The 12,425-nt window shown below is 35.5% G+C and overlaps 1 protein-coding gene across 2 annotated transcripts; it reads left to right on the plus strand.

Moving 5' to 3' along the window:
- The first annotated feature begins 3,339 nt into the window (after positions 1 to 3,339).
- Positions 3,340 to 11,084, plus strand: SOX (sulfite oxidase). 2 transcript variants are annotated; one of them, XM_088978295.1, is made up of 12 exons: positions 3,340 to 3,564; positions 5,840 to 5,955; positions 6,065 to 6,127; positions 6,439 to 6,475; positions 6,554 to 6,635; positions 8,592 to 8,710; positions 8,828 to 8,923; positions 9,530 to 9,640; positions 9,733 to 9,834; positions 10,132 to 10,179; positions 10,328 to 10,543; positions 10,778 to 11,084. In XM_088978295.1, exons 1-12 carry the CDS (start codon positions 3,490 to 3,492, stop codon positions 10,892 to 10,894), a joined length of 1,182 nt encoding a protein of 393 aa, XP_088834421.1. In that variant the 5' UTR covers positions 3,340 to 3,489; the 3' UTR covers positions 10,895 to 11,084. The 2 variants fall into 2 exon arrangements, with proteins under 2 accessions (XP_088834421.1, XP_088834420.1); XM_088978294.1 differs by lacking the exon at positions 3,340 to 3,564 and adding an exon at positions 4,589 to 5,001.
- The last annotated feature ends 1,341 nt before the right edge of the window (positions 11,085 to 12,425 follow it).

The following is a 12,425-nucleotide window of genomic DNA, read 5'->3' on the forward strand; positions in this document are numbered from 1 at the left end:
AGCTTCACAGCAGAATTCTTCCACACGACAAAATTAGGTTATGTCTTCTAGGCCTAATTATATAATTGACACATTTGTGGTTTTTTTACTACCGTTAGGGGTGTTCAGAAAAAAATGGAAAAATCGAAAAAATTCCAGTTAATTTAAAAAATTGATGGTTAATCGTATATATATATATATATATATATATTAATATAAAAAATCAAGAATCAAAACCGGTTAATCGGTTGATTCGGTTTAATTCCAATTCAGAGATTTTAAAAAACCGATAATACATTTGGTTTTAAAAAATACGTCATAGTTCAGTTAATTGAACGGTAAGCACTCCTAACTACTGTATCAGGAATTAATGGGATCTGAGTAAGGCTGATTCTGATTCATTTGAAGTTAATCCTATTGGAAACTGAAGCATCATTTAGGATAGGAATGGTTCAACCAATTGCAGTGGAATTGGATCAACATTTTATCTGATCTGTTGACTACTTCACTTCCAAACTTCCAAAATAATAAAAAAAAGAAAGAATAGCCACTATCCAACTTAAATTGTATGCTATATTTTATTTTAAGTAATATCGTAGCAGTTAGAAAAATCTTGAGCTTCAATGGCTGACTTTGCATTGCTTCCAAAGCCGAGATATGGTGCAAGCTTTCCATGGTATATTGGTATGGATAGTGGGCCTCATCTCTACCAAATTCTATCCTCTCACCACCAATTAAGGGTGTCAATGGACCGGTTTTGGATTGGTCCCGTCCAGTCCAAAATTAATTTGGATGGATTGGACGGACCAACAAAACTTATTGGATTGGATCAATCTGGTCCAAAATATTTATTAGATTGGATTGGACCTGATCCGTCCATAACAAATTTATATTGGATTGGGTTGGATTAAGCCAATATTTGGTCCATTGATATAAGATAAGAATATATGTTTTAATGGACCAGGTTTGGGTTGAAACCAATCTAAATCAAAATGAATTTAAACAGATTGAACGGTCCATACATTGATTTGGATTGGTCCAAATTAATTCAAAACACTAATTGAATTGGATTGAACTTGATCCATTTATAATGAATTCACATTAGACTGAATCGGATTGGACCAAATCCAGTCTAGTTGACACCCCTGCTACCAATAACCTTTACCTTGAAGCATAAAATATACTTCACACTGATCTAATAAAGAATTAGGGTCCCAGTTTTATATTAGTGATAAATTATAATGCACTGTGACAATTGATGTCAATTATTACTTCAACTGCAGTTGTTAAACCAACCTGAGTTTTTGTATATAATCTGTTTAGGTGGGTCTCACTTAGAGGGTGTTTGTCAATATTTATGGTCTAGTTTGTGGATGTAGCAGTTGTTTTTTTAAAGAACAGAACCATACACATTGACAAATACCTCATAAGAGTCTCTTATGCTTAGGTATTCCTAATAAAGTTATAATCGCTTTTTATTACATTTCAACTAATTCAAACACATTATAAAACCTTTCAATAAATGCATTGAGGTTGTTTAATTAATTTGGGTGAATCAGTTGTCTCCTCCTAGCTATCAGTCATACAACTAGTTGATAGATTATCCAACGTGAGTTAAGTTTCGAAAACAAAGGTCTAGGAAAAGAATAAAACAGAAAACATATTGTTGATTGTGTAGTGTATTCCTTGTTTTCAAAAACTGAAACAAGGTTTATAAATACCATAAATCTGTAATTAAACAAGGTTTTGCACGCGTTAGGCTCAGTTTCGAAAAAGTGTAAATACAAATATATGTTCAGTGCAAAATCTTATTTCTAAATTTTATATTTATATTATTATACATATTTGTATTTGCACTTTTTCAATACAAAACCCCACATTTGTGTTTCTAAACCTTATTCGCATTTATATATATATATATATATATATATATATATATATATTATATTTGTACGTATTTGCATTCTTCTCAAATTGAGATATATTCATGTTTGTATTTATCGAGACTAAATTTCATATGCATGACATTTGATATTCAGATAGCGATTCTGACCTAATGGATGTTAAGCTCTATTTTCTTATTTTTATTTTTCATTTTAACTTGGGATTCAAATCCTTTTAAATGTGATTTGATATTTTACAAACTTAGGCCTCGTTTGGCTCACAGGAATAAGGGTTTGTAATCGGAATTGAAATGGGCTATTTCGATTCTAGTTGTTTGGTTGGGCAAAATCGGTAGGGGTATTCACGGTTTGGTTAACTGAACCGTGGGGCATTTTTTAGAATCGAATTGGTACTACCAGTTTTTGGAAAATCGGTAACGGGAATTGAATCAAAACCAGTTGGTTAACTAATTGACCAATTCGATTAACCGTTGGTTCGGTTCGTTGGTTTTTCAGTTTTTTAGTTTTTACAATATATATTATAAATATATGATAAAAAATATAAATATATAAAATATTATATTTTAAATAATAAATAATATATTATAAATAAATATTTATATATAATGCATATTTATTAATTTATAATATATAAATAATATAAATAATATAATATACTTTATATAAATAATATAAAGTATATAGAAATATATGTATACCGGTCGGTTCGGTTAACCATCGGTTTTTTATATTGGTTAACCGAAACTGAACCAGTACCTTCGATTTTTTTAAAAACACCGAACCGACTGATTAAGTTAACCGATTTTTCGATTCGATTTCGGTCAGTTAAAGTTTTCGGTTTTTTTTGCTCACCCCTAAGAATCAGAATCCCATTCCCATTCTTGCTAGAATGACATTCCCCTATTTGACGAAATGACCATTCCCTACCCCTTTCTTGAAAATAAAATCTTATTTCTACTAATTTCAATTTCCACTCTCATTCCTAATTGAACCAAACACACTATGAGAATATACCACTTAGATTTTAATTCTAAAGGATTTTAATTCCGATTCCAATTCCAACTGCGAAGCAAACGGACCCTTAGAACTAACACTATAGGAAATCATTTCTTTCCTTTTTATTTTTTATAACTTGCACGTCATAATTTAAAAGAAAAAAAAACATTCACATTCATGGTTTCATGGTTGGACCTTTCATATGTCGTGATGCTGATGAACTGGAAACCCATGCAGAAAGACAAGCGTCAAATTTCATATATATATATATATATATATATATATATATATATATATGAAAAGAATCAATTTTTTTTACGGTAGATAACACGGCCGCGTCGGATAGAAACTATAGCAGCAGGTGGCGCTATTGTATTATAAAGCTTAAACTGAAAGGAGTGTGACGTATCATGTGACGACATCTTCGTCCCAAAACGTCATTGAACGCATCACACACCACAGTCACAGACTTGCAATTTATAGGGCTCCCTACTTCTCCCCCTTTTCTCCTTACGCTTTTGCTGGCGCTGCGGAGACATCTTCATCTTCTTACTTTCTTTTTGTTTTTGATTTGAATATAACAAATTAAGGAGCTCTGCTCTGAGCGAGAATGCCTGGACTCATTGGCCCCCCTCATTATTCCCAAGAACCCTCTCGTCATCCATGTCTCATCATCAATGCTAAGGTGACTCTCTCTCTCTCTCTCATCATCTAACTTGATGATATTCCTTCTAGCTCATTGATCACAACAGAGAACTAGCAACTGCTCATACAATTTTTGCATCACCGATATGATTCTTTTGCAAATCAAATGTGGCCAATGGCTTATAATATTAAATCTTCATTCTTCAAGTAGAAACGGCTCATCCCCTCATTCTATTCCAAGCTTGATTTGACCACATTAACTATCTGGCTTCATGTTCTTCACATTGCATATCCTTCCGTTCTTTCCTTCCATGTCCTGAAGAAGTTCTTGCATAACAACCCCATACTTCGAGTTGTGATCACCTGCAAACAGAATACGTTCTAACCATGATTTTCAAAATCGGACTGGACCGAATGGTCAAATTAGAAAAATCGGAAATCGGTCAAGTGACTGGTCCCATTTTACTCGAAAATCGTTATTTCGCCGAATGTCATTGATTTGATCAATAAACCATTGACGAAGGTGATTGAAATATTCGAAACAATTCGACCATTCAACCCAAAAATCAACCCTGACCCAGCTCGTTGTCCCGTTGATTGAAACCCTCCTTTCCACGATGGATGAGGAAGACTAGTGTGAATTCGATATTTTTACCTCTAATATGGGAAGAATTCTATTATTTACAAGTATCGTTAGCTCTGAATTAAAATGAAATGGATAAGCCCATAAGATCGTGTAAATTATTGGATATTTTTAGGTGGATCCACCAAAGATCTTGATAAGAATCTGACTATATTACAACACCTGGCAATTTATAAGGGTCTCCCTCGATACAAAGGCCAGAGCATTCTTACTAGAGGCAAAAGTTGTGTGGGGACTCAGGTCTCAATGTGGGGGCCAATATATTACTTACTTGCTATCCAGTGCATGTTTAGGGGTTCAGAAATGGTTCCTTGGATAGAAGGGCCTACGATCTCTAGCGTGAAACACAAAGTATTGTATCAATCACCTAGTAGAGAGATTTCACTTAAAACGGTCAAACAGTCAGAGCTAGACCTTTTTCATGCATAAACCAGTCATCAAATCCAAAGGTTGGCGTAAGAGTAGCATTTCGTTTTTTTGTTACTAGGGAGTTCAAATCAGCCCCCACAAGATTGCCCCTTACAACGTCTCACAGAGATGTGTCCAATAAACGACGGGATGTGCTGTGGGATGTTGTGAGGCGCAATCTTCTGGTGGGCTGATTTGGTCTCGTTCCTGCGTTGGCGGGTTGTGGGTAGCGTACCTTAAAATGTATAAACCACAGATCATCATTCCTTTTATTCGAAGCTTGATAGTTGATAGATCGTCTCTCTGTGTGGAGAAGCCTTCGAACCAACCACCAAGTTCTGGTTTCTGAGAATGCCGGGAATCCGTGGCCCTACCGAGTATTTGCGAGAACCCCTTCGTCACCCATGCCTGAAAGTCAATTCCAAGGTTAAATCTTTTATTATTCATCCTTCCTCATCTACCCATATCTTTATCTACTCGTTCATCATTTCTAATGTTTTATTTTGAGCTGCAAAGATGTTTCAATACGTGAATTGAATAAATTTAGAACGTCTGCTTGTTTTTGGATTCTGGGGTATCTGTACAATTATGCCTCTTCTTGCTCTCTGTTCACATTTGGTTTTTCTTTCATTCGAAGGAAACTTCTCTGCTTTTGAGGCGAGAATTTGATGGTCTGGCGAACTTTGATAGTGAATATTAAAATCGGGTTCTTGATTGTTGTATTTAGGTCTTTTGGGTTTTCGTCATATGTGGTCTTTCTTTATAGATGGAAGGGTTTAAATCATTACCAATGTGGGAAATTGGGTATTGGTTGTGTTTTTCAACCTGGAAATCACTTTAAGGAGTTGCTTCCTACTGAAAAGTTAATGTTATGCTGTGCTTGGTCGACGCAGAAAACATGCAACATATTGAAAATTTAAGTTCTGTCACCAGATTAACCAAGTTTTGGTGCTTCCTTTATGGATGTGGGTTTTATCTGGAATGTGATATTTCTCCAGTAACTCATTCCATGGCAAGATGTTATGTCTCGGAATTTTAATTGAGTATTTAAAAGCTTAAAATGTATAATTCATTTTTAAAGTTTTTTAAACCTCAAATTATTCCGTTATTAGACTTGGCTATCCTTCTTTTTAGCAAGAGCAGGCAAAATTTCGCATTTATGAAGATGTGTCCATTTTGATGAGACTAATGGAATATTAGGATAGAAATGAAAACGAATTCAAGCTTTAGTCCTTGAAACATTAAATTTAATTCTATTGTGCAGGAGCCTTTCAATGCTGAGCCGCCACGATCGGCCTTGGTCTCCTCTTATATCACTCCCATAGATTTGTTTTACAAGAGAAACCATGGGCCAATCCCATTAGTTGATGACATTGAGAGGTCATACACTATCAAAGTCCCATTTCAACATTTTCTTTTTCAGCCCTCTGAAGAGTCCCACATTTAGGAGGATTTTTGACTGACTACTAAAACCTGTTTGGCAAAGCAGATATAGTGTCTCTATCTGTGGTTTGCTGGGAAATCCTAAGGATCTGTTTATGAATGATATCAGGTGAGTGAAGATGCAACCTTTAATACTTCAACCATTATTTACAAATTTTCTTATTCTTTTCTTCTCTCTTTCTTTCTTCTTTTTTATTTTGGAAGCAAGGTCTAACTAATGATCAAGTTAACTAAATCTTAATCCCATATCTCACCAGTGCACCAGTTCAAATTTCTCTTTATCTTTTTATTAGTGAACTTTTTTTGTCAGAAGAAAACATGTATAACTTTTTTGAGAAAACATGTATAACTTCAATGCTCATATCTTGATTCTCCATAGAAACTAGCTTAAGTAAAGAAATTTACTTGTTTAAATTACAGAAAGCTACCAAAGTACAATGTCACTGCTACCTTGCAGGTATGTTGCATTGCTGAGTTATTTCATCAATTCCATGAATTCATTGAACTTATTTGATTCAACTTTCAAGTCATTCAGTGTGCAGGTAACAGAAGGACTGCTATGAGCAAAGTAAGGACAGTAAAGGGTGTTGGCTGGGATGTTTCTGCTATTGGAAATGGTTTGTTTGCTTTCTTTCTCTCATAAACCTGAAATCAGATCTGTGGATATTCTTTTTAATTTTTGTTAGCTGTCTTTCCATCTCAAGTAAAGGTCTTCTATTTTGGAAGTGTTTAACTAGGCTGGAAGGCCACAAGATAGGCTCAATAGTTACTTTTAAGCTGCTGGCTGTTGGATCGGATCGCCTAACAAGACATTGTCACAGTCTCTTTAATTGGAGCAGTAATGTTTCCTTGGATTCTCTGTAAGATACTGAGATGCCATTATAAATAATTCAAGCATCCAATGTGCACAGATGTGCCAGTAGCATTTTCTGCAGAAGTGATGCTTCCTTTTGGCAAAGTGGTAAAAGCTTAAAATCTGCTTAATGGGGGGAGTTTTCCGTGGCTTCCCCTGCAGATGATGCAACATGGCACAAGCTTCTCAAGTAGTTACCTTAGTGGGGTGAGTTGATCCAGGAATAGGTCACCTAGTTTTATTTAGCGCAGGGCACTTGGGGATAGTGTTTTGGGATGGAAACCAGGCACTGCAAATATACTAATGAAAGTTGTGCTAGAGTTGATGTTGGGCCCTTTCATTGGGTCATACATGTTGTTTGGCTCATGCCCTTATGACAGGGCCATCCAGAGGGTGATACCCAAGTGTGCTTTGCTTGCCTGGTGGGTAGTGGTATTTCTAGGCTAGGATCAATATGGTGCTTGGTGAGACTTGTAAGGTTTTCTATTTGATTCCTTTGGTACCATTTTTGGTCTTAAGGCCGAGTAGTTAATTCATCTTCATGTGCACTGCAGCTAATAGGTCACTTCAGTAGTCCACATTATGTTCAGAGAATCATGCTGTTAGTAAGTGAGTGCCTGATACCTGGAAGTGGAGTTGTTAAACTTCTTAGGCCTTGCGTAAGGAGATTGAATTATCCAAACTTGTTTTTAAGATGATTAAGCTAGGAAGGATAGCTGGATTAGTTAAAAAATATAATGGTGCCATTTCAGGCAGTTGTTTTTGCTTGGACTTCAATGAAATTACAACCTTATAGATGTGATGCCAAACAAGGGAGACACAATGAAGGAACTTGTTATCTGGTTGAGTAGGGTTCGGCAGATCAGAATCCATAAAGAATCATACCCTCTCTTGGCATATCATAACGTGCTAGTTGGTACATGAGGAAGGCTTGAATGTTTAAAAACTTGGCTCTAGACTCTATCTAAGTGATTTCTAGGGCACATCCATTTATTGTGAGGACAAAAAGGCATAGTATCAATGAAGATGGACTCTTTTGCTAAAGAATACGAAGTAAAGATAGGCTGAAATTGTATAATATATCGAAGGGGCATATCAACAAGAAACCAATAAGTCTTTTTTATCCATACAAGGTTCTTGTTTTGTCCTTGATATAGTGAAAATTAGGGCTGCTACTTAGTTTTGGCCAACCTGAAAGAAATTGGGTTGGTTAGCTTGAGCTAATGATGTAGGACTTACTGCTTTGGTATCAATTGGTGTTTGGTAGACTCATCTCAAGATGGGTTTATAAAGCTAGGCAAAATATTTTGAAATGGTTTAGAAATAAAATTAAAACTAATAGGTAGGATTGATTAGGAAGGGTAAATGGGCTTCATGCAAGAACTGTAGTTTCATCTCAAAGCTGTGAAATGGTTCAAGTCCAATGAAACTAGTTTACGATTGGAGACTTTTCAGTGAAAATTTAATCAAGCCTAGAAGGTTCCAAGTACATCCTGCAAAAAAGGATAAAAAATAATATACTTTGTGAATAAAACGCTAAAAACTAGAGTTCTAGGTGGAGACATGGAGTATTGGGATGAAATTTAGTAGGACAGGAGGAGATAAGGGCCTATTGAAGGGACCTAAATTAATACAACTATTAAAGTTAAATAAGTGCAACAATCTTTTTCTTCTTTTTGTCCTTCTCTTTTATTCTCATATTTTTTCATTTTATTTTCAGCAATTTGGGGTGGGGCTAAATTGGCAGATGTCCTCGAACTTGTGGGGATTCCTAAACTGACAAAAACCACACCATCAGGAGGAAAACATGTTGAATTTATAAGTGTTGATATGTGTAAGGTGAGTACACTATTATACTTTATTCTGGAACTTTATTTTGTACTTTGGAGTTCCTTATGGCCCGGTTGACTGATTTTCTGCCATTCACTGTTTTTGTAACATTTGAGGACTTCATAGGAAGAGAATGGAGGTCCTTATAAGGCATCCATCCCATTAATTCAGGCAACAAATCCTGAAGCTGATGTCTTGCTTGCATATGAGATGAATGGAGAGGTGAGTAATCTTGCCTTCTTGGAAGTATCAGACCTTTGTGGATTTTCTACTTGGAATATTGTTTTCTCTTTCAACCATTTCCTGTTATGGCATATTTCTTGACACAACACATACACAAAGATACTCTTATCACATGCATATTTCAATGATAGGGTTATGACTTATTATGGTTTAGGGGTTACACTAAGATCATATCCTCAGTAGTCAAAGTATATTATATGTAATATCAAATTAATGTGCTCTTTATGTATTGGTAATTCTTCTAAAAACGTTCCTCAAATTATTAAAATAACATTTGGATAATCTTTTTGCCGTTCTGTATTTATTTTTCTTCTATTTCTTTTTCTTGTTTGCATGGTGGTAGGGGTGTATAACAGAAGGTCCCTGTATCAGTTAATAATTGATATTTTTTCCACTGCTTACCTCTTTGCCTGGCTTCTATTAACCTCCATAACTTGATCTATGGTTTTCAAATCAAATAATAGTATCTTTCCTCCCCTAGTCTTTCCCCCTTCCATTTTCATATTATAGTTTGTATTCAGCATTTGCAAGTATGCTTCAACAACTATTATAATTGTGATTTACCTTATTGTTTCTGTACCAAAGCCTCTCAATAGGGATCATGGATATCCATTACGTGTGGTTGTTCCTGGGGTTATTGGCGCTCGCTCTGTTAAATGGTTGGATACCATCAAAATAATTGCAGAAGAAAGCCAGGTTCTAACATTTATTTAGTGACTTTATATTTTTTGTTTGTCTACTTGACCTGTGAATGTTACATGATTGGGCTTACATTTGCTGTGGAGCAGGGTTTCTTTATGCAAAAGGACTACAAGATGTTTCCACCTTCAGTTAATTGGGACAATATTGTGTGGTCTACTCGAAAGCCACAAATGGATTTCCCTGTTCAGGTGTTTTTCTATTATCTCTTTACATTAATTTCTTTTCTTTTATCTTTGTTCAGTAATACTGTTTCATTATCATTTGTAACACTCTTTCAACTGCTTATGTCCAAGTAAGAGTTGCTAAATTAGCTTGTATGTCAAATGGTTCCTAGTCAATCAATGGTTTACTTATTTGAATGGCAAGAAAGGGATAAATGCAAAAAACATGTACTAATGATTCTAAAAATACCATGTAAAAATATACTTTGAGCAATCAATGGTTTACTTATTTGAATGACACATGAAAACTTTGTGGTGTGACAGTGTGCTATTTGTTCCTTAGAGGATGTGGATGTGGTAAAGCATGGAAAGGTTAGTAACATCTTCTAGAGCTTCTAAATGTTCCGAGTGCATTTGTGCACAAGTATTGATGTTATCTAGAATGGTAACATTCACAAACTTCTTACTCTTGTGTGTAAGTGCTGATGTTAGATTCTTCTTCTCCCTTTCATTTATGCAGGTAATTGTTAGTGGATATGCAGTGTCTGGAGGTGGGCGGGGAATTGAGAGAGTGGATATATCAGTTGACGGAGGTAAGACATGGGTGGAGGCATCAAGGTACCAGAAGACTGGCGTTCCATACATTGCAGATGATATAAGCAGTGACAAATGGGCATGGGTGTTTTTTCAAGCTGAGGTTGACATCCCACAGATAACTGAGATAGTTGCGAAAGCGGTATGCAGTCGTTACATTTATTCAGTACTTGGAGCTCTACTTTAGTATCAGCTACTTGGAATCTCAAATATGAAAATGAGTTAATAATCCCCGTGGAATCTCAAACATATCAATAGGGTAGATACATAGTAGAGAATACTCAGTGTCCTAGATTAACAACTTAATTTTGCACATTTCTGCATCTTGGAGTTGATTCTTATATCTAATGTGCTTCTCTTCTATTTTTATTGATAGGTTGACACTGCAGCAAATGTGCAACCTGAAAATGTGGAGGTCATATGGAACCTGAGAGGAATACTGAACACATCATGGCACCGGGTCCATGTTCGGGTGGGACACTCCAATCTGTAGGTGGGAAACACCATGAATGGGGGATTGTTGATTGACATAGTGTTTCATGGTGTGTTATAGTTTTTTGTCTCTGTATGTGTTCATCAGATCAAAGAATAATGGAACTGGCTTGTTGACAAGCAAAAATACTCTTGTGTGATCAGTGATTTCATGAATTATGGGGATAATTTTAGTTTTTGATGAATCAAAACTTTGCAAATTCAATAATAGGAAGCATTTCATGTTTGCACTCAGACCATCTAAGAGAGTACTACTAGTACTCCAGATCCACAATCCTGTGCTCCCAAACATAGGATTTTGCCCCGTTACTTTGCCCTGTGGAAAATTTTTGGCAATTTCTTTTAAGCATTCAAGAGAAGTCTAAAGATCAGATGCTTAAAATTCATTGGATCATGTTTACCCCAGGAGATGTCATAAGCATGTTTGCCACCTCCTTCCGGTCCATGCTTAACTATATGAAAAGTTTTTCCCACACTGTGTACCAAGGGCACTATTGAATATTGATGCTTAACACATCAATTCATCATCACCTTTCCGGATTCCCTTGGGTCTATAGATCAATGAAGTGGGTACCCTATGTCGTCCCTTGTACATCGCTGGCTCTGCATCTGGCTCGAACCCATATGCCATATGATAGGGTTCAGGTCTGACTGTAATGCCGGCATGTTAGGCTAATGGAATATGCAGCATGATTACTTCTTTAATTTATTAACTAAGACATGTTTGTATTTGTTAATTATCATCCTAGGGGCAGAAGTTCTACCCCAGTATGTATGTCATCAAAAGCTATATCGACGAGTTTCAGGTAGAGAAGATTGTCAATCCAGATCCTATCTGGTTCGCCATTGCTGTCTCCTAAGCAAAGGAATTAACTGCTACATTTGTTTGTTTATGCATTTTTGTATAAACTTATTTTCTAACATAGTTAATCACCCTTCAATTTCGTCTAGTTTGCTGCTTGATTTTGACATTAATAAGCACAATGGATTTTATTTTAAGTCAAGGTAGGTAGAAAGGTTTTGGCACTCCCTAAAATTGTTTCTGAAAATGTTTCTATCCATATCCTCGGGTTTGCTGTTAATCTTTGACATGGCTCATAATTGTTGGGGTCACTATTCAAAACAAATCCAGTGATCAAAATCCACTGTCACTGCTGTGCATTTTCATTTTTTTTTTTTTTTTTACTACAAGTTTATTAGATGCCAAATTATTCAAATAAATGGAAATTATGGGAATTAATGTTATGTATTTAATCTATCCTTATTATATGGATATTTTCAATAGATTGCACCTACATTAACTTATAAAATACATGTATCCATTTTTCAATTGATCATTTTTCCATTACCATTCTACTCTACTGGAAAATGGTAGTTTGTCTTACACCGTTGGTGTGAAGACAATGTAGGAGGGTTGTGTCATATTGATAGTCAACATAAAAATATTTAGCAGCTAGTCAATCGAACATGGATTCAAGTAGAGGAAGAAGAATGATGATAATGATGATGGTTGGGTAGCAAGACTAGAAAAA

The sequence above is a fragment of the Nelumbo lutea genome, chromosome 3 (genome assembly GCF_056320005.1).
Source record: "Nelumbo lutea isolate HS-2025 chromosome 3, American lotus-T2T, whole genome shotgun sequence".
NCBI classification, from domain to species: Eukaryota; Viridiplantae; Streptophyta; class Magnoliopsida; order Proteales; family Nelumbonaceae; genus Nelumbo; species Nelumbo lutea.

What these genes read in the sequence shown, in the direction of transcription:
- SOX (XM_088978295.1), top strand. Translation starts at nt 3,490, where the DNA reads ATGCCTGGACTCATTGGCCCCCCTCATTATTCCCAAGAACCCTCTCGT. An exon ending in TGTTTCTGCTATTGGAAATG is followed by an intron (nt 6,636 to 8,591) that starts GTTTGTTTGCTT and finishes TTTTATTTTCAG; the next exon opens with CAATTTGGGGTGGGGCTAAA. An exon ending in TAAGTGTTGATATGTGTAAG is followed by an intron (nt 8,711 to 8,827) that starts GTGAGTACACTA and finishes AGGACTTCATAG; the next exon opens with GAAGAGAATGGAGGTCCTTA.